The sequence below is a fragment of the Catharus ustulatus genome, chromosome 5, assembly GCF_009819885.2.
Source record: "Catharus ustulatus isolate bCatUst1 chromosome 5, bCatUst1.pri.v2, whole genome shotgun sequence".
Classification (NCBI taxonomy): Eukaryota; Metazoa; Chordata; class Aves; order Passeriformes; family Turdidae; genus Catharus; species Catharus ustulatus.
In genome coordinates, this window is record NC_046225.1 from 2098942 (window position 1) to 2116947 (window position 18006).

General features: G+C 41.4%; 1 protein-coding gene across 49 annotated transcripts in view; it reads left to right on the forward strand.

Moving 5' to 3' along the window:
• The window catches only part of ANK2 (ankyrin 2), a 271811-nt gene that overhangs the window by 198632 nt on the left and 55173 nt on the right, over window positions 1-18006 (forward strand). For all 49 annotated transcript variants that reach the window (XM_033059491.1, XM_033059494.2, XM_033059495.1 and 46 more), the window contains 7 exons: window positions 442-639; window positions 1642-1740; window positions 1848-1946; window positions 4463-4561; window positions 6670-6768; window positions 11686-11758; window positions 17775-17919. In XM_033059491.1, coding sequence (XP_032915382.1) covers window positions 442-639; window positions 1642-1740; window positions 1848-1946; window positions 4463-4561; window positions 6670-6768; window positions 11686-11758; window positions 17775-17919 — 812 coding nt within the window. The remainder of the gene's footprint in view (window positions 1-441; window positions 640-1641; window positions 1741-1847; window positions 1947-4462; window positions 4562-6669; window positions 6769-11685; window positions 11759-17774; window positions 17920-18006) is intronic.

Consider the following 18006-nt stretch of genomic DNA (forward strand, 5'->3'; position numbering starts at 1 on the left):
GTGACTGACACATGTATCAAAATTCCATAAGCAGACACATCTCTACCCACATGCTCTGAAAAAGCAGAATGCGATGAAGGGTGTGCACCCCTCACTCATCACAGGGGATATAAACAACCAGTCAAAAGGGGTTATTTGCAACACAGGTTGTACAAGATGTAGGTGTCGAGCTCAGAAGGATTTGAAGGTGTTGGTGGAACAATCCTGCCCACCCTGGTGAGGGCTGGCTTTGTGCTGGTTTGTGCGATGGAAATAACAGACAGACAAAGCGGCACAATAGCAGGCCCGTGTGGGACATGTCTGGCCTTGAAAATTTAATGAACTCTCATCTCTAATAGCAGGCATAACATCAAATAATGCTGTTTTATGGTGCCCGACTTCTTAGGCTTACATGGCTGTTGAGGTAACTTAATTTTCCTTTTTTTTCCTGTCTGGTGTCAGAATGGATACACCCCTCTGCATATCGCTGCCAAGAAAAACCAGATGCAGATAGCTACCACTCTGCTGAACTACGGGGCTGAGACCAACATTTTGACCAAGCAGGGAGTCACCCCACTTCATTTGGCCTCCCAGGAAGGTCACACCGACATGGTGACTCTGCTTTTGGAGAAAGGATCCAACATCCACGTGGCAACAAAGGTAACTCACTGTTGGAAACAAAGTATTACGAGTGAGAGTATCCAGTAAAACACAAGGATTTTGTATCTCTGGGTGGGTTTGGCAACACTACCAGAAACCTGAGAGCTCCAGTGTGAAATAATTCAGTGCTCTCGCCAGCAAGGGCTCTCTGCTGCATGTCTTTGTCCTTCAGTGATAAGTGAAGAAATTTACATTCTCTGGCAAATAAGAAAACAACTGTATTACTGGAGAAGACTAAGAAAAAAATATATGGAAGACTTTCCCAAACTTTTTTAATCATTGTGGGTGACAGTTTTTTTACAAAAAACAAGGTCATCAAGAAATCCCCAAACCATTACTGTAAGTCTGCATGGGTCAGTGGGTTTATCCAGGGATATATGAAAATCTTATTTATGCAGCTGAAAAGCCTGTAGCTTTTGCTCATATAAATTAGAATGGAAGGCTCAGGTATCTCCTTGCATGGAGTTCATGTATTCTGCTAATAGAAACAAGGTGATTTTAATTTCTTATACAAAATTTGTTCAGTGCCTTGTTCACGGGAAAGCTCTGTACATGATCACAGTGAGCTGTCAGCTAAATGCTGCATCCTTTCCCCTGGCATTTGAATGGGATCTATTTCTGCAGTTAATGTCTTCATTTGGCTTGTGCCTGCAGTTGTCAAGGTTCCCCTTTCTGTCTGAGGAGTGGGAAGCACATTTTATTAATGGGCTGTTCAGCTTGCCAAATTACATTATTGTAGAAAATCTTGAGCATTTATGCCTGAAAGTTTTCCTCTATGGTTATGGTGATGTATTTGTTTTGGAGCTGTTTGTCAACTGCAACAGGAGCAACATCAACTCTACTTTGTTTAAAAACACCACCTGTACTCAGAAGCTATAGTTAGGATCTGATTGTGTTTTAAAAATGAGGGAGTGAAAAAGTCTTGAATTTTCCTTATGTAAAGTAGGATTTTATTCTTGCTTCTGTCTGCTTGATTACTTACTTGTTACATTGCATCTCCAGGCTGGACTGACATCCTTACACCTTGCAGCTCAAGAGGATAAAGTGAATGTAGCTGAGGTCCTCACCAAACACGGTGCAAATCAGGATGCTCAGACAAAGGTAAATCACGGAGTGGCTGCTGTTTCCAGTGTGTGAAAGGGTGCTACCCTTGTCCAAGGAATGTCCCACTGAGCTTGCAGTTTTACTTTTTTGTTCTCCTCCTGTAGCTTGGTTATACACCTTTAATTGTGGCCTGTCACTATGGAAACATCAAAATGGTGAATTTTCTCCTCAAGCACGGAGCAAATGTCAATGCTAAAACAAAGGTAAAGAATTTTCCATTGCTTTGCTTTTGCTCTTTATTCTGAACATGGTAACCCAACACTCCTACATGACATACGTGCTTTTTCCCTTGGGAGCTCTAACCATGGCATGGGAGGTGTCAACATTTGGTAGCTGTTATGGAATTCTCTCTGTCTACTCCATCTCATGGTGTGGTGTTTGGGAAAGAAAAGCCAGATAACTCTCTGTGTATGAAAATTGACAGACAATCAATTTAATTGGTTTTTCTTTTTCCTATTACTTGCAAGCTGTCTTGCAAAGATCTCATTTCCACATGGTTTACACCACTGTAATACCCTGTGCTGCCAAACTAGCAAGTAACAATTCAGACACTTAGAGAGTGATGCCAGGTTCTCTCCACTATGCTGGGAGAAGAGTGGGAAGAGTTTCTGCTGTTCAGTGTGTGGGTGGGATGACTCTGGGAGAGGAAGCAGCTGTGGTAAGGGAATGTGGTTTGCTCAAAGAGAGTTTGGGGTTTTCTGAGGGGAATCTGGCTATGCTGAAATCTGACCAGATGCACTGAAATGAGCCTGACTACCTATAGCCAAACTCTGAGGAGAGGCCACTGACTTCAACAGTTTCTCCAGGGATAAACTGGTGGGCACACCAGCTGAGGGGATGCATTTTGTGGCAAGAGCTAAGTATCTTCTGAGAACACAAAGAGAGGTTCTGATGGCAGCAACAGTGTGTTACATCCCAGAAATCATCACATCCCATTTTCAGAAAGAGAAGACTAACTCAGCAGCTGTAGGGCTCCAGCTTGGTTAAAGCTGACTACAGGCAATTGCTGCCTGCTGGCTTCAAGCTGCATGTCTTGGGACCAACAGGAAGCAGCCCACTGATAGCATTTTCAAAATCCTATCAAAATCTCTGGCTTGTAGTCTGCTGGTCCCTCTGGTCAGCTCCCCTGTCCCCAGCTGGGACCTATGGGATGATTAATTTCTCAAAGTAGCTTTATTTTGTCACTGTGGTCACAGCTCAATGTGGTAAGAAACAGCCAAGTAAATAAATAAAAGATTCTGGCCCTTCCCTCATGGGATCACCCAAAATCAATGGGCAAAGCACAGGGATTCCAAAAGGACAGGCAACACTACTAACACAGCTGATGAGAATTAATAAAGCAGACACTAGCAGGATCCAAACTGTAGCTGCCAGGACATTCAGCTGAGGTATTTGGAGGCTAACTCAAGGGACAGACAAAGTCATGTCTTTAGGATTAGGTGTCTCTTTGTGTATAAAGGGCCACTGGGACAGATTATGATTCCATTCACCAAGTATTTTACTTATTTAAAATAGTGTCATTATATTCAGCAAAATTGTATAAGGAAGCAGTTCTCCAAAATCTCACACCTAGGGACCACTAAAAATACTGGCAGTCTGTCAACTGGTGTTGTGGACTCAGTTTAAAGAATAAATCCTGGATTCAGGATAGGAATGGTGAAGATCGAATAACCCCTGTTGCAACTTGGGCTTTTTGTGCAAGGAGCACATGAATTCTATTTTTGAAGGCCTGCACTATTCAAGTCAAGGTAGTGAATCTACTTTCCACTAGAACCTACAGTGAGCAGTAATTCTTAGCAGTCCTTGCACTCACACTGTCAGTTATAGATCTGTAACAGTCCTGAACTATCACCATCTCATTAGCAGTGCAAAGCATTGCTGGCATCTATTTGTTTGCAGCAGAGATAACTCTCAGAGCACGTTTTCAGAGCCTGCCTCAGGCTTTACATAAGTGCACAGTGAGATCAACTCAGGGTTTTCTTCCAGTTTCTTCTCTGCCTGCTTTCAAAGCCAATTACGAATAATTTTGTAAATCAGTTGCCTGACTGGACTTACACAATACCATCTCAGATCAGCCAGCTTAAGCACACTTTGGTTATGTTTCTGTATTGTGTGACACGAGAACAACCACTGGAACAGATGAGTATCTTGAACTAAGCATGTTTATGAAGTTAGACACTGTGTACAAGTTCCTAAGTGTAATTACAGCTAGGCCCAGCTTTTTGGAGGCAAAGTGAAGTTAAAATTGATTGATATTTGTAATAGGTATATGTTGTTAGCCTTTTAAAAAGCAAATAGGCTTTAATCACTGCTGTTAGAAATGATGTGTTTTTTAAATTGACTCAGATATTTTAAAGGCAAGTCTTGGGCCCTCTGTTAAGAACTAGGATGTGAGAGGAAGAGGAATGTTCCCTGCCTTTGCTGTTTCTCATTGTTCCTTCCTCTGATTTAGAAAATGGGGAAAAAATGTCTTTTCATAGATTTCTTTTTTTGTGAGAGAAATTATTTTTGTATAAGAATACTACCTTCCTTTGTATTTTCATTAATTTGGGGAAGGAGAATCATCATTACTGAAGGTTTATTGTTTTTGTGTTGATTAGTGTCATAGTTTATGTTTGAGATGTCTCCAAAGGAGCAGAGGGAAGCAAAGTGAAATGTCTGCTCTAATGATCGGTTCTTGTTCTTTGTTTGCTTTTGCTGTCACCGCTGTGGATAACAGAATGGGTACACCCCTCTTCACCAGGCTGCTCAGCAAGGCCACACTCACATCATCAACGTTCTGCTGCAGCACGGGGCCAAGCCCAACGCCATCACCACGGTAAGTCTGGTGTGCCATGGGAACTTGTTTCCCTGTTTTCTGTCCTTCCTTAGGGCTCGAGAGCAAGCTGTTGTTTTGGTGAAAGTATTCCTCATGCAGCTGGTTGTCATATGTGGAAATGTAATTTCCTCTGCTCTTCTTTATCCTCTTAAGGTAGTTCACATCCAACCTAACTATGCCCTAAGCTAAACGTGAGGCGGAGAAACAGATTCCTGAGCTGCAGGATCAGGCTGGCCACAGCTGTCTGTGCCAGGCTCATTCAGTTTCCCTCTGCCTTAACACTTCTCTCTGGAAATTGATATCTCCAGAAGGATATTCCATAAAAATCAAGGACTGCTCAGAACCTGTTGAGTTTTTTTGTTGTTTAGTTTAGACCCAAATTTCTGTCCCTCAACCCACTGGATTGGTTTCAGGTTCTTACTGAGTTCACCTCAGTGAACTCGGTGAAGTTAATCCCTCCTCAAAGACCGTCAATAGGTCCTGGCACAGATCCCTCTCCGTAGTCAGCCAGCCAGGAATGCGGCTGTCCTATTTCACGTTGATGTTGTTATTAGTCACCTCTAATTGGGTAATCATTAGAACACTGCCAGAGTGTCCAAAACTCCTGTCATTCCCCAGAGCGGATCAGTTTTCCCTATGCCTTTAGTGTACGTGCTTAAATCAGCATTGGCGCTGTGTTTGGTCCTGGAACAATCACACGGAGTAATCTTGTGTGCAAGTTATCCAAAATACCAGTTTGTGCACTGGATTATCAAGTGAGAGATCACTGTAGTCAGCTTCTGCCACTGTGGGTACTGTTTGGGGTGTTCATCTGGGGGTCTCTTGTCTTGATTTCAGTCCTCACATTGGGGCTGTCCCGCCCAGATCTAACCCAAGCCCAAGCAGCCTTAGGGATGTGTATTTGCTGCACAGTTGGCTGCTTCTTCAGATACTCGACCTGTCCTTGTCCACACAGAGCAATCTCTGGCTTGAGATAAGAGAGAATTTCAACCTGAGACATCTGGCAGGGAGATATGGGAGTGGTATATGAGCAGCTAATGTGCAAGTGACAGTAAGAGTCAAATTATTTGTGCTGTGAAGATGCTAATCTGTTCTGCTTCTAATCCACAAACTCTGTGTTGCTTCAGGGTGGCTGAGGTAGACTAATAGGGAAGAATTTAAATTATAGATACCTGAGGTTGTTGCTAAAGAAGAGAGAACCCTCAGGCTGATAAACCCTGCACAAGAGAAATCATTTCCATGCAAAGAGCAGTACAGGGACAGTCCGCGATTCCTCAGGAGGCCAGCATGCTGTCCCTTGGTTCAGTGCAAAATGGCATGGAACAGTTCTGTGTAGAACCCTTCACAAAGCACCGTGGAGCACATCCCTTGCTCCCCTCCCCAGGCTCAGTTTCACAGAGACTGTGGACTCCCAGTGTTCCAGGAGATGAAATGTGGATAAATAGGCCTAAGCTCTTGCTAAATTATTTTAGTGTCCGTTTGATGAATGGCATGTCTCTATATGTTATGAACATTCAAACTGCACATAAATGTATTTAAATGTGATTTATTCCTCACCCCCGAGCCTTTTGTGGTTTGTATTTATTAAATCATTAGCTTTTGTGAGCTGTTACTGGAAGTACATTTTTGTTGTATGAAGGAATGGGAGGAATAGGAGTGTATGTGCACAACATAGCTGTAACTTCGTATTCCCCCAGGTAAGGAATTGTATCTGATAGAGGTGTAACAGTTTCAAGTGGGAGTGAAACTGTAAAAAGTTAAAATACTTTTTACTTTTTAGAAGAGTAGTTCTGCAAAATAAACCCCAGACTTATGCAGGCAAGACACGGTGAAGTGTGAGCCCTGAAGGGTTAAACCATACAGCGCTGTAGTATTCGGAATCGCTGGCAGATGTAAGTGTGTTGTGTTGCCATGGCAATTGGGGCTATAGTCTTAAAGAAGTTACAAAGACAGAGTCAGATGTAACGGTAAAAAAGCCGTGATTTTCCTAGGCTGTGCCTTGTTTTGGATGGAAATGCTGGCTCATGCAGCGTGGAGAGTGATCTCATTGGTTCACATCACAATCCTCCCTCTCTCTCAGCGCGCTCTCCCCCCTCTCTTCCCTTCAGAATGGTAACACAGCCTTAGCCATCGCCAGGCGCCTGGGATACATCTCCGTGGTCGATACGCTGAAGGTTGTGACGGAGGAGATCACCACCACCACAACTGTGAGTTGCACATGCATTCGAATGTGGCTCTTCTTTACTCAGAGTCTTGTCTTTCTGCACTTCCCTCAAGCTCTCTGCATCTCTTTCCTTTCCTGTTTTGTTTGGGGAGTTTTAGCTCCCCACCCCCCCTTCCCCCTCTCTTGCATTTTTGCTACAGTGCTTTGGGTGTATCTTATGTGGAAGTGTGTGTGGCAACAGGCTCCCCTGAGCTAGGAAATAAAATCTATGTGCACACCGATGGAAAACAACAGTTCAGAGTAAAACTTGTTTCTAGACCTGGGTCTGAGCTGCAAACTCAAACTTTCCAGAAGTTTGTGCATTGTTGTTTAGATCCTGTCCTCTTTCTCTGTGTCTCTTTTCACTTCTCCTTTCCCATCTGACCTTACATCTCCACACTTTTGACACCTCCAGAGGCTCAATCCTTGCAGCATCTCTACATTTGGACTGCACCAGTCAGGGCCTGGAGCCAACCTAATGATGCTCACTGGATGGCTGTGAATCACATCTATCATCTTCTTACTCAAGTCACTTCCAGTTCAATCAGATCCTGTTTTTCCAAAATGCAGAGGGATCTTTCCTTATGGGCTCATTCCTCTCAGTGCCCCACGCTCTTGGAGTCTGTCTTTTGACATCAGAGTTTGTGAATGGTGTGTGCTGAATATTATAGCTAGGTGGTACTGCAGCTTTAAGCCAGGAAGAGCTGATCTATTTGGACACCCTGAGAGGAGAAGGTTTTCCCTTCTTGCACTTTTACTTCCCATCTACAAGTGTCATAGAAGGTAGGAAGGGAGAACATTAGAAAAAGTGCATAATTTAAGAAATTAGATTTAATTTCAGTCTTGCTTGCTGCATTTTTTTTAAATACTACTGTAAGGTCATGCTTAATCATTTTATTTGATTTTTAATTTTTTTAATGCAAGTTTAGTGGTCTAGAAACCCCATCAGCTCTAGATGACATTTAGGAGCTCAGAGCTGTAAGAATCCACAGATCACTAAAAAGATGCCACTGCTCAGTCATGGAAAGGGTTACAAGAAGAGAAATCCAAAATCTCTTATAAAGAAATGGGAAAATAATTTTGATTTTGTTGCATGCTGACTACAGGTCCCATTTGATATGAACTGAGGAAGATGCAGTAAAGATAACATAGTGTAAGGTTACAAATAGAATAAGTCATAATTTATTAATGACCTGCAAAGAGGCTGAGTCAGGTTTGGAGAAGGAATTCCGGCGTAATTCCAGAAGTCTCTTAATAAAGACTGTGTATCTCTGTTTTTATTACTTCATGTTCTTGTTTAATTGTATAGCACATCACACATATACGTGCATAAACACATATGTATCTAATCAGAAGTTTAGGAAAATGAAACATAGGGAGAATTTCTTGAGAAACTTCAGTTCTTATATTTTTAAACTCCAGAGGACACCTTTGTGACAACTTCCATGCTGTGTCCTGGCACAGATTTTTCATTTATTATTTGATAAAAGCAGTCACTTCCTTTCTCATTTCCACTGCGTTTCACTGTGCAGCCTTGGACATTGTCTCATTTAAGTATTAGATCCATGAAATAATAGGAATTGCACTATGACCAGACACATGCAAGTTGTTTACTTTAGATAAGTGGTTTCTTTAAACATTGAGGATTAATGGTTTTTTCTACCAGATACCTGAGGTGTAGGGCTGAATCGAGTACTTGAATTTACTTGCAGAGTTGACCTTTAGTGCTCGCTCATAAGAGAAATCTGAAATCTTGATCTGTGTCTGCATACTTTAAAAGTCAGGTGGGAGCCCTCAATAAACTCAGCAGATTCTCCAGCTATGAATTCATCTAACCCCTGTCCCTTAGGGATGTGTGGAATGGTGGTGTTTGGAGAGGGGGATGTTGATGAGGAATCATTTAGAACAATGCAATGGAGGGCTGAGTAGCAGGTGCTCCCTGCGCTCAGGTTCTCCAGATGGTGAGGTTGGTGTTGCCAGACCTGAGTGCAGCACTGAGCCTGGAGAGAAGGTGCTGTCACCATAGCTACCTCACTCTCTGAGGCAGGGCTGAGCACAGCACCAGGGATGTTACACAGCCCCATTCGTGATTGATATGCAAGTCACTGCCACTTGAGATGAGGGAAAGGTCTCCAGTGCCAAAGCCTTTCTTTGCTCTAACTTGGAACAAATCTTCCTCTTGCTTGCATTAGTGCTGTTATTAGTGGAGCTGCATGAATATATATCAATAGAGAGAATAAAGTGCACTTTTTTTACTGGAAGATTAGAGGGCAGGGAGGAAATAAGAATAAACTGGACTTTTAGAGGTTTGCTGTGCAATTAAGTTTGGGGCCATTTATACAAACAAGCACAGCCTTCCTGTGGATGGATGAATATATGAGGAGCTTTCAGGTTGTTTGCAGTATGCTGCTGTCAGTCATTGCTGAAAGCACATAAGGGTGTGCATACCTGAATTTTATATCAGAATTATTCTATGCCACCCAATGAAAATCTGGCCTTACAATGAAAGGCTTAAATTACAAAAACCTTAAGTAAACACATAGAATTCTCAGTGGCACTAAACTAAGGGAGTTTGAGAGATACACACTGAGCAATTTTCCATGTGGGCCATTTTGAGGCTGGATAGAGATTTTAGATTTTGAGGGTTTTTTATGTGCCTATCAATTAAAAAAATCTAATATCACACTAGAAGTTCCTGTAAAAACATTAATTCCTAACAGAAGTTTTTGGGATTAGAATTAATGTAGAATTAATGACTGTTGCTGAGTTCAGTGTTCTAAAGATGGCATTGAAGATTTTTTGTTCTGTAATGTGCATGTGCACGCACACTCTTTTGAATCTCTTTTCCAAGGTTTGTTTCACTTGTTAAATTATGAAGCAATTTTTTCTTATTGATGGGAAAACCAGGAAGTCAATAAAGTATACTTGCTTTCCTGTAAATAGATAATAGATAATCAGCCTTGGAGACTGGACTGATTTTATATGGGGGCCTGTAAAAACTTAAGTAATGAATAGATGGATATAGTGGTCCATAATCCTTGGTTATCTGTGTGGTAGAAAAGTGGACAATGACCCTCTCTACCTGTAGCTTGTGCTTTAACTTAGCTGATTACTCAACTTATTTAACTCTGGTGTTGAAGAGACAAAGTCAGTGGCACCTGAATGACAGCACCTCCCCATCTGTCATTGCTGGCCTTGTCACCCCACTGCTGCCTGACACTTCTATCCCAGGAAAGCCATGGGAATACAGGGGAAAAGTCAGTGCTGGTGGTGGGGACATTCGGTGAATATAAACTAATTTGCGACCCTGAACATGTGTTCTGCTGCAACAGAAATAATTAGTTGTTTTTACTCATGGGGAAGAATGAATTTAGGAGCCTAATTGGGCTTGCCAGTTGAAGCAAAGGACATTGTTCTTTCCCTGTACCTCAGGAGGATAAACTGGAACTGCTGTCAGAGTTAAATAGATTTCAGAAGCGTAAAGCAGACTTTTAAAACTAATTTCCAAAGTAATTGCAAGGTTGGTAAGGTAGTTATTTATGAAAGTGCAGTATTTTACAATACTGGCAAGAATACTGGCTTTGTCAGTTTGTTAGAAACAGAGAAGTACATGACAGGCTCAGGAAATAACTAGTAAGTTTTGTGCAACAAAAGCTGCTGCTGACTTCCCTGCTTGCTATCAGCGGGCATTTCCCCAAAAGAATATTGCACAAGGGGATCAGGATTTGGCTGATTTAATTCTCCCTCCTCCGAAACAGTTTCTCTCCTTTGCATGTAAAGTTAATGTTTGCAGGATAGATGGTACCTGTAGCAGGGAGTGAGCACTGCCTCAGGGGATTTCTCAGGGGGAACACGTGGCCTCCTGGCACTGCTCTCCATGCCAGAGGGGCACCTATACCCCCACACATCCTTAAGGGCCAGCTGCCCTCTGCAGCTCTGCAGCCTGGCTGGGAGGAGCCAGGGAAATTGGTACTTTTTGGTTGTGACCAGGGTACTTCTGATCACTGCTCTTTTTGAAGCCCTTGGCATTTTGTCCCCTTTATCATAACACACTGAGGAGTTTCCTGCAGGCAACTTTTTCCCATCTTGCACTTCCTACAGTTTCTCTTATTAATGTTCCTCCTCTCCTTCTCCAGTCTGAATCTGGATGCTAAAAGGATGCCCCCATTCTTGATTCAGCACCCCTGGACAACTTCTGTTTCCTCCCAGAAGTCATTTATGGAGATAAAATAATATTTAAAAAACCAACCCAACAGACTTCCAGTATTTTCCTGCTTTGTGCTCTCATGTTTAACCAGAATCCTCCCACTGTGCCTCAGTCCATACTTGCCTTGATTCACAATAGTTTGAGCTTTTAGGTGCACAAGAATCTTCAAACAATTTTTTTCCTCTGATGTGTACATGCTTAGGGGGAATAGACATGATTTATGAAAAGGATATAATTAATATGCACTGTAGTCACCTTTTTCTTGGGAGGGGGAGAAATGTTTCAAGTGGTCTGTATAAATCCTTCACATCTTTTTTTAGTTTAGGAATTTCACATCATTCATAACTTCATTTCCAAATGCTTTACAATTTAATAATTTCCATATGCCCCATAGAACTTTCTGAAGCTCTTCTGTAGACATTACCTAATTCATTTTAAAATCATCTTGGAAACACTGAGCTGAATTGTTCTACATGCACCATTTATAAATAAATTTTATTCCTCTGCTCAGCTGATTATCTTATGTTTTTGTACTTTTCTGCCTGAAGAAATGTTACCTTATGCAGTGCTGAGAGTAGGAGCTTCTGGAATAAAGATGAAAAAGAAAGGGGAAGGGGAAACACATTATGAAATGCCTCAGCACATCCCACTGCTTTCTGTTAAAATTCCCTGCTGTAAACTTTGCTGCTCTGACTGATGATTCTGTGATTGCAGACTGTAACAGAGAAGCACAAGCTCAATGTACCCGAGACAATGACTGAGGTCCTGGATGTGTCAGATGAAGAAGGTGAGTGACTGCTAAATTCCTCTTCCATATCACCCATGTAACCTGTTATATAGGCTCGAGAAGCTGCTTGACTACTCTGCCATCTTCATTTTGCTGGGCTTGTGATGAACTTTTTTCATGATGTAATCATTATGGTATTTGTAAAAAGATGCCAAAATTTGAAACAAAGCAAAACCCTGGGCCCATACATCTTTCCCAGAGAAAGCTTATCTGAATCAAATTGGCAAATGAGACCATTTCCCAACTCCAGGCTTTAAAATTTCACTCTAGAGCTGTCCCAAAGTTGGCTTTCTCTTAAAGAGGAACCTGAGCAGTAAAATTTTGGATCCATGCCACCTGTATCAGATACAAATATCCAGGAATTTGACCTAATTGGAAACATTTGTGTAAGAAGATGCATAAGGTGGAGGGTGAGGAGAGCATTCCCCTGGGGGAGCTTTTGGCACGGGGGCTCAAGGATACACATGGTGTGATACAGAGTAACAACATGCTGATAAGTTTGGCACTTGGCTTTCAGAGGCCCTTGGATGTACACACAGGGGTGTGTTGCACCACTTAGATACATCCCAAGGAAATTTCTCTGACCTTTTGGGGGTGTGATAAAATACCACACTTTTATACAGCTCAGAATTGCAGAAATGGCCTAAACCCCTCATTTTCTGAGAATTTGCAAGTATCTTCTTAGAAATTTTAGTCACAGCAGTATTAATAAATATGAACACATTTGAAAGGACATTCTATGTTCCTTTTTACACTCTGCAGTGTTAATATTACAATATCCTTTGTGTACCATTTTATGGTGGTTGTTATTATTTCGCACAAATGATTTGTAGAGTGAGTAGTTCCCAGAAAATCCCGGGAATCTGGAAACTCAGGTTACAGGGTTGGTATTATTCTTTCACAAAGAGCACAGATGCACTTGTGGTTCTAAATGGTGTACAAAGTTAATGGCATTAATTTATTACAAGTACTTCTATTGCTTTTAGAAATGGGATTTATGCTGATAAATGAGTTACACTCTTGAGAAAATACGGTGCTTAGGCTCTTGATGCAACTTTTTGTTTTAAAATGCAAAAGCAAACAAGTGTGATTCAAAGTCAATTATTTTCTGCTGCATCATGACCAGTGAAATTATTTTGCTCCTTTGTCTCTGATTAAGAAACATTCAACTGCTTGTGTAATTATTATGTTGAATTGCATTTAAATTGCTTATTGCCTTATTTTCACCTTGTTTAGTTTTCTCCCAGTCTTTTGATCTACCATTGAATCATCTTTAAACCCACAAAGCCTAGTATGTCTTCCTGCTTCTACAGGATTAATCCAGGGTGTTCCTTTTTCTCAAACCAATTGGTGTGTTGTACAGCCTTTAGACACTCTGATGAGGAGCCCTTCAGTGATGGGGAAGCGTATAGTGGCACGGGTGCTGTTAGCAGGAGTTCGTGGAGTAAGACCCAGAGACTTTCTCTTTTCATTTAACTCAGACTGTTTGGTTTATTTTTTGTCTTCAAACAGCATAATTTGGGTGTCTAACACTGCTCCTCTCTGCTACTTTTGAAGTGTGGCTGAGTGTGTGTTTCCTGAAAGGTGGGAGGAAGAAGGGAAGCCAGAAAGGCTCAGATATATTAACTATATCTTGAGTGTGTTGGCACAACTTGAAGGGGCTGTCCCGCATGACTAATGCTCTCCTGTGCTTTGAATTAACACTCACTGCAAGAACTATCGTGGACACTGCTTGCCACAGTCACTTAAAATAGCTGGGGACAGGAAGGCTGCAGAACTTGTTTCATAGAGAGGATGAACCTCGTTGTGGTGGTGAAGCTTTATTAGAGGCTAGCAGTAAGGTTTCTGTGATGCTGTGTTCTTTCAAATGACACAACATGTTCTGAAATAAATCGATGTGCTGCTATTATAGTTCTATAATACAATAAATATAATGTTTATATTTACTTATATGTATTTATTACATATATAATATATAATAAAACTGCCAGCTGTATTTATGTAATTATCAAGTTGAACACAAGAGTACTTGAGCAAAGTATTTCAGGTCCCATTGTGTAGCATGTTCATCACTGATGATAAGTATTTTGCATTTTGCTTGGAAGGTAGTTATATTGCATAATTGTGTGCTATCATGTTGTTAATATAGTTTCATATTCTGAAAACAAAGTTAACATCCAGTCTTAGCAGTATAAAATAAAAGACAAATATCTATCAGACAGCTCAGCTTGGTATGGAAGGTCCTGCTCTGTGTAGCCTATTTTAAAATATCTTGAGTGGATCAAGAATCCCACTGATTCTTCTTCAATGTTTTTGTGTGGATAAACCAGTGGTTTATCTTTGAGACTCCCATGGGAGATAGTGCAGTAAGTGCAGTGCTATAGAGAGAGAATACAACCAGTAAAACAGGATGTTCGAGAGTGCTCATTTTTCCTTTTTGAGTCTCCTCATTGCCAGTTCATTTTCAAAAGTTGTAGTTTCACTGTCTGCTTGAGACCAAGTTCTGGTTGCTGCAGAAGTTGTCGAGCTCTAACCATGCTACCCCACATCCTCCATTCTGGCAGCATAAACATTTCACCATGTGGTGACCCAGCCCAGAGAACTGTCTGAAAATGAATCTCTTTGTCCTGATGAGTTATTTTCCAGACAGGTAACTTTTGTAGGCAGAAGGGAATAGAAAGGATGAAATAGAGGGTGAGACAACGCTGTCAGGAGCAGCATGGCCTGAGATGGCAACCAGGAAAGTTAATTCACACCAAACTGCAATTGCAGAGAAGGGATAGACAAAGGTGGTTGTGTGCAAAGAGTTGGTGGAAAAGATGTATCTGTGAACTGCTGCGTTGTAGTGACCTTGGATTCCAGGAAGTAGTTCACAGCTGATCCTATATCTGGTTGCATCAGATTTCTGATCAGAAGGAAAAACTCCCACAGTGCTTAAATACAACAATGAATTTCCTGAGTGCACCCACACGTGGCCATGGAGCAGCTAATGCTGCTGCTTATGTGTGAGAAATGAGCAACTAAGTCTGGGCAGAATCCACTGCTGTTGTATATGCACGTAATTCCTCCTGAATTCCTCCTGAATTCCTCCCAAAGAAGCACCTGAACTAGTGGGAAAACTTAATTTCCTTAATTAAATCTGGAAGTTAAAGTTGCAGCCAGGAATTGTTCTTAATCGACTTACATTGCTGTTGCTGCCCATTCAAACCCAGCACATTTAGAATAGCACCGCTGAGTTTATTCATCCTCTAAACAAAGCACGTTGTATTCAGCAGTATTAAATGTAACCGAGGGATGCTGACTTACAGAAGTAAAGCTCCTTGACTTGGGGATGTAGGGGTAGTTTGCAGTTATTTTATTGTTTCTTACCTAGATCCAACATAGCAACTTCCTAAATACCACAGTAACCACCTATCAAGTACTGGAGTTCTTTTTGCAATGGGTCAGTATTCAAGAAAACAAAATCCAGATGTCTCTTCTTCCCCAGAGGTCCTCCAGAGTAGAAGTGCACTTCTCTTTTTTGAGACTTGCTTCACCTTCTGCCATTCTGTGAGTGCTGCCCTGAGCTCCCAGTAGCTGACGTGATGATTCATTTTAAGTCATGTATCAATATCTGAAACCACGTGTCAAACCCCACTTTCCTGACTGGCAAAAATAAGCGAAGTTAAAGCATTAGCCAAGCTATAATCCAGGGAAGCTTCTGGTGTGGGCTGCTAAATAGAGGATTGACTTAGGGAGATGCAAGTGTCCAAAGAAAGTGTCAGAGAAACCATGCAGTTAGAGAATATGTATTCCATAAAATTTGTCACTGCCTTGATTTGCCTATAGTTGTCCTTTCTCCATCTGTAGCGCTTCTATGGTGAGCTTTAGACATATCTGTATGCTGCAGAGAAAACTGTAATTTTGGCAAACTCATATAACTATATCTGACTTTAAAAACACCTATTAAGAGCAATTTCTTTCCTTTATTATTTTATTCTATATTTTTCTCTGTATTTTCTCTGTTTTGTGAGAAACAATTCCAGAGCAATTCTTGTACAGTAGTTGTATTTTACAGTTTTGCCAATTCATATATTGCAACAGCAAACCATGGAGCATCCGTGTCAAGGGTTATATTTGTCACAAAGTGGTTAGTAAGTGGTGGAAATGTTCCTGGCACGAGTTTGATGGGGAATGAGATGGCAGACGAATTGTTTCTGGCATGATGAAAAAGGGCAGTTCCTGTATCACCAGAAAGCGACCATCTGGTGGGATCTGCTGTGTCAGGAAGCCCTTGGTCAGCTGAACATGCAACCATTTCGAGTGAAACACCTCTTTTTTTCTCTCCATATGCTAGGAGGCACAGCATGTTTGGGGCATTCATTTCCAGAAGGGAAGATGGGAGGGAGGGCACAGGGGATGGGGGCAGTTCCCTCACGAGATGTCTGTGCCTGCTCTGGTTACTGTTTGCACATGTCCCATCACATCAAACACTGCCACTTAGCCCTGCTACTGACAGCTCTCAGATGAGAGGCCAAAGCTGAAATCAGAGTACACTTTGGATTTTTTTTTAAAGGTTGTGGGTGTGATGAAAACTGTAAAGATTTTGCCTTTGTTTCTATTATAAATGGAATGTCTGGCATGATTATAATTATCTAGTTTATTTGAAATATAACTTGAAATTCCTTTTACTGTTTGATTAACAGCATTGCCTCAATATCTTCCAAGTTTTCACTAAGCCCTGTGCTTTTTAATGTGACATTCCCAGGAAACAGGAGGCATCATCTGTCAGAAGACAGGAAACATGAAATGATTAAATGCATTTTATTGTTTTCTGTGAAACTGTGCCCAGTTTCTCCCTCTTAATGTGGGCAGATGGAATTTTCAAGAGTTTTTGTTGTTATACTGAAAAGATTCAAGACTCATTTTTACATATAGTATTTGTGTATGTATAAAAATCTTAGCACCCCCCCAAAGTTAACTTAATTTTAGATGACAAATATTTATTATTTCTTAGCTGCAATGTCAAGCTAGAGAAAATAACTTGATTTGCTTTGTGAAAACAAGCATCAAGATGAGCTTCAGTTTGCCCACACAGCCTTGAAAATGAGAAGGCTTGAAGCTCTTGGTGGCCTGGGGTCATGTTGTGTGGGTCCCACCAAGCCTCTGGCAAGCTCACACTGCAGTGATTTACCAGCGGGAAAATGACTGAAATATCCAGGCAGAAACCGTGGAGAGGAAGTGTCTTGCAAGTGGGAATGAAAGGAAATATCTACATGTTGCTTGGCAATGGAATCTGTTTTGTTAGTCTGCTGGGGTAAAGCAAACTGTGACTTCATATAGACAGAATTTCCTGGGGAAAATAATTCTGACTTAAAATAAAAGGATTCAGTTTCATTATCCAGGGTACATGCATAAAGGTTACTGTGTCAGATAGCAAATGATCGTTTAGGCTGGGATTCATTACAAATCATGATCATTCCCATCTATGCAAGTGAGCTTATTTCCAGTTCTAGAAATATCAATGTTGTTGCTGATCACAGAAAGATGTTGGAATATGGGTGACAGAGCCTTGTATGATGTATGGTTTGGATAGTAGAGAGTTTAAATCAGCCTTTGTAACTCTAAGGCATAAGGCCACAGAAAGCATGTTTTCATCTGAAAACACGGAGATTACAGTCAAATGCGTGGGGATATTTAACCATGAGCTGTCAGGATACAGCATAGCTGTGTCCAGAAGGCTGAAATGGATTAAAGAACAGAAAGACCACACTTTAGGGCATAGCAAAGAAATGTGCTCCTCGCCAGTGTGTGCAACAGCAAAAATGTATGGAATCTAATTGATTAATCACCTTGATTTTAATTTTATTTTTCAAAATATCTTGCTTGATGTGGCAGTTTGATTAAATACATTAATTGCTTGTGGTCTGCAATGTTTCCTGAGTGGAAAATGCCTTCCTGCTCATTGTGCCACCCAGCTGTTAGATCCTGAGGTGCCAGTGGAATCAAACTCATGTGTGTGCCTATTGACTTGCAGGTGATGACACAATGACAGGAGATGGCGGGGAGTACCTCAGGCCAGAAGACCTCCGGGAGCTGGGAGATGACTCTTTGCCAAGCAGCCAGTTCTTAGATGGAATGAACTACCTGAGGTACAGCTTGGAAGGAGGACGCTCAGACAGGTACCTGCCCAGATAAATCACTTCTCTCATGATACTTGTGCACTCATTTGCTGTAAGTGTGGGAAATCCTTTTGCAGGGTCTCTCTG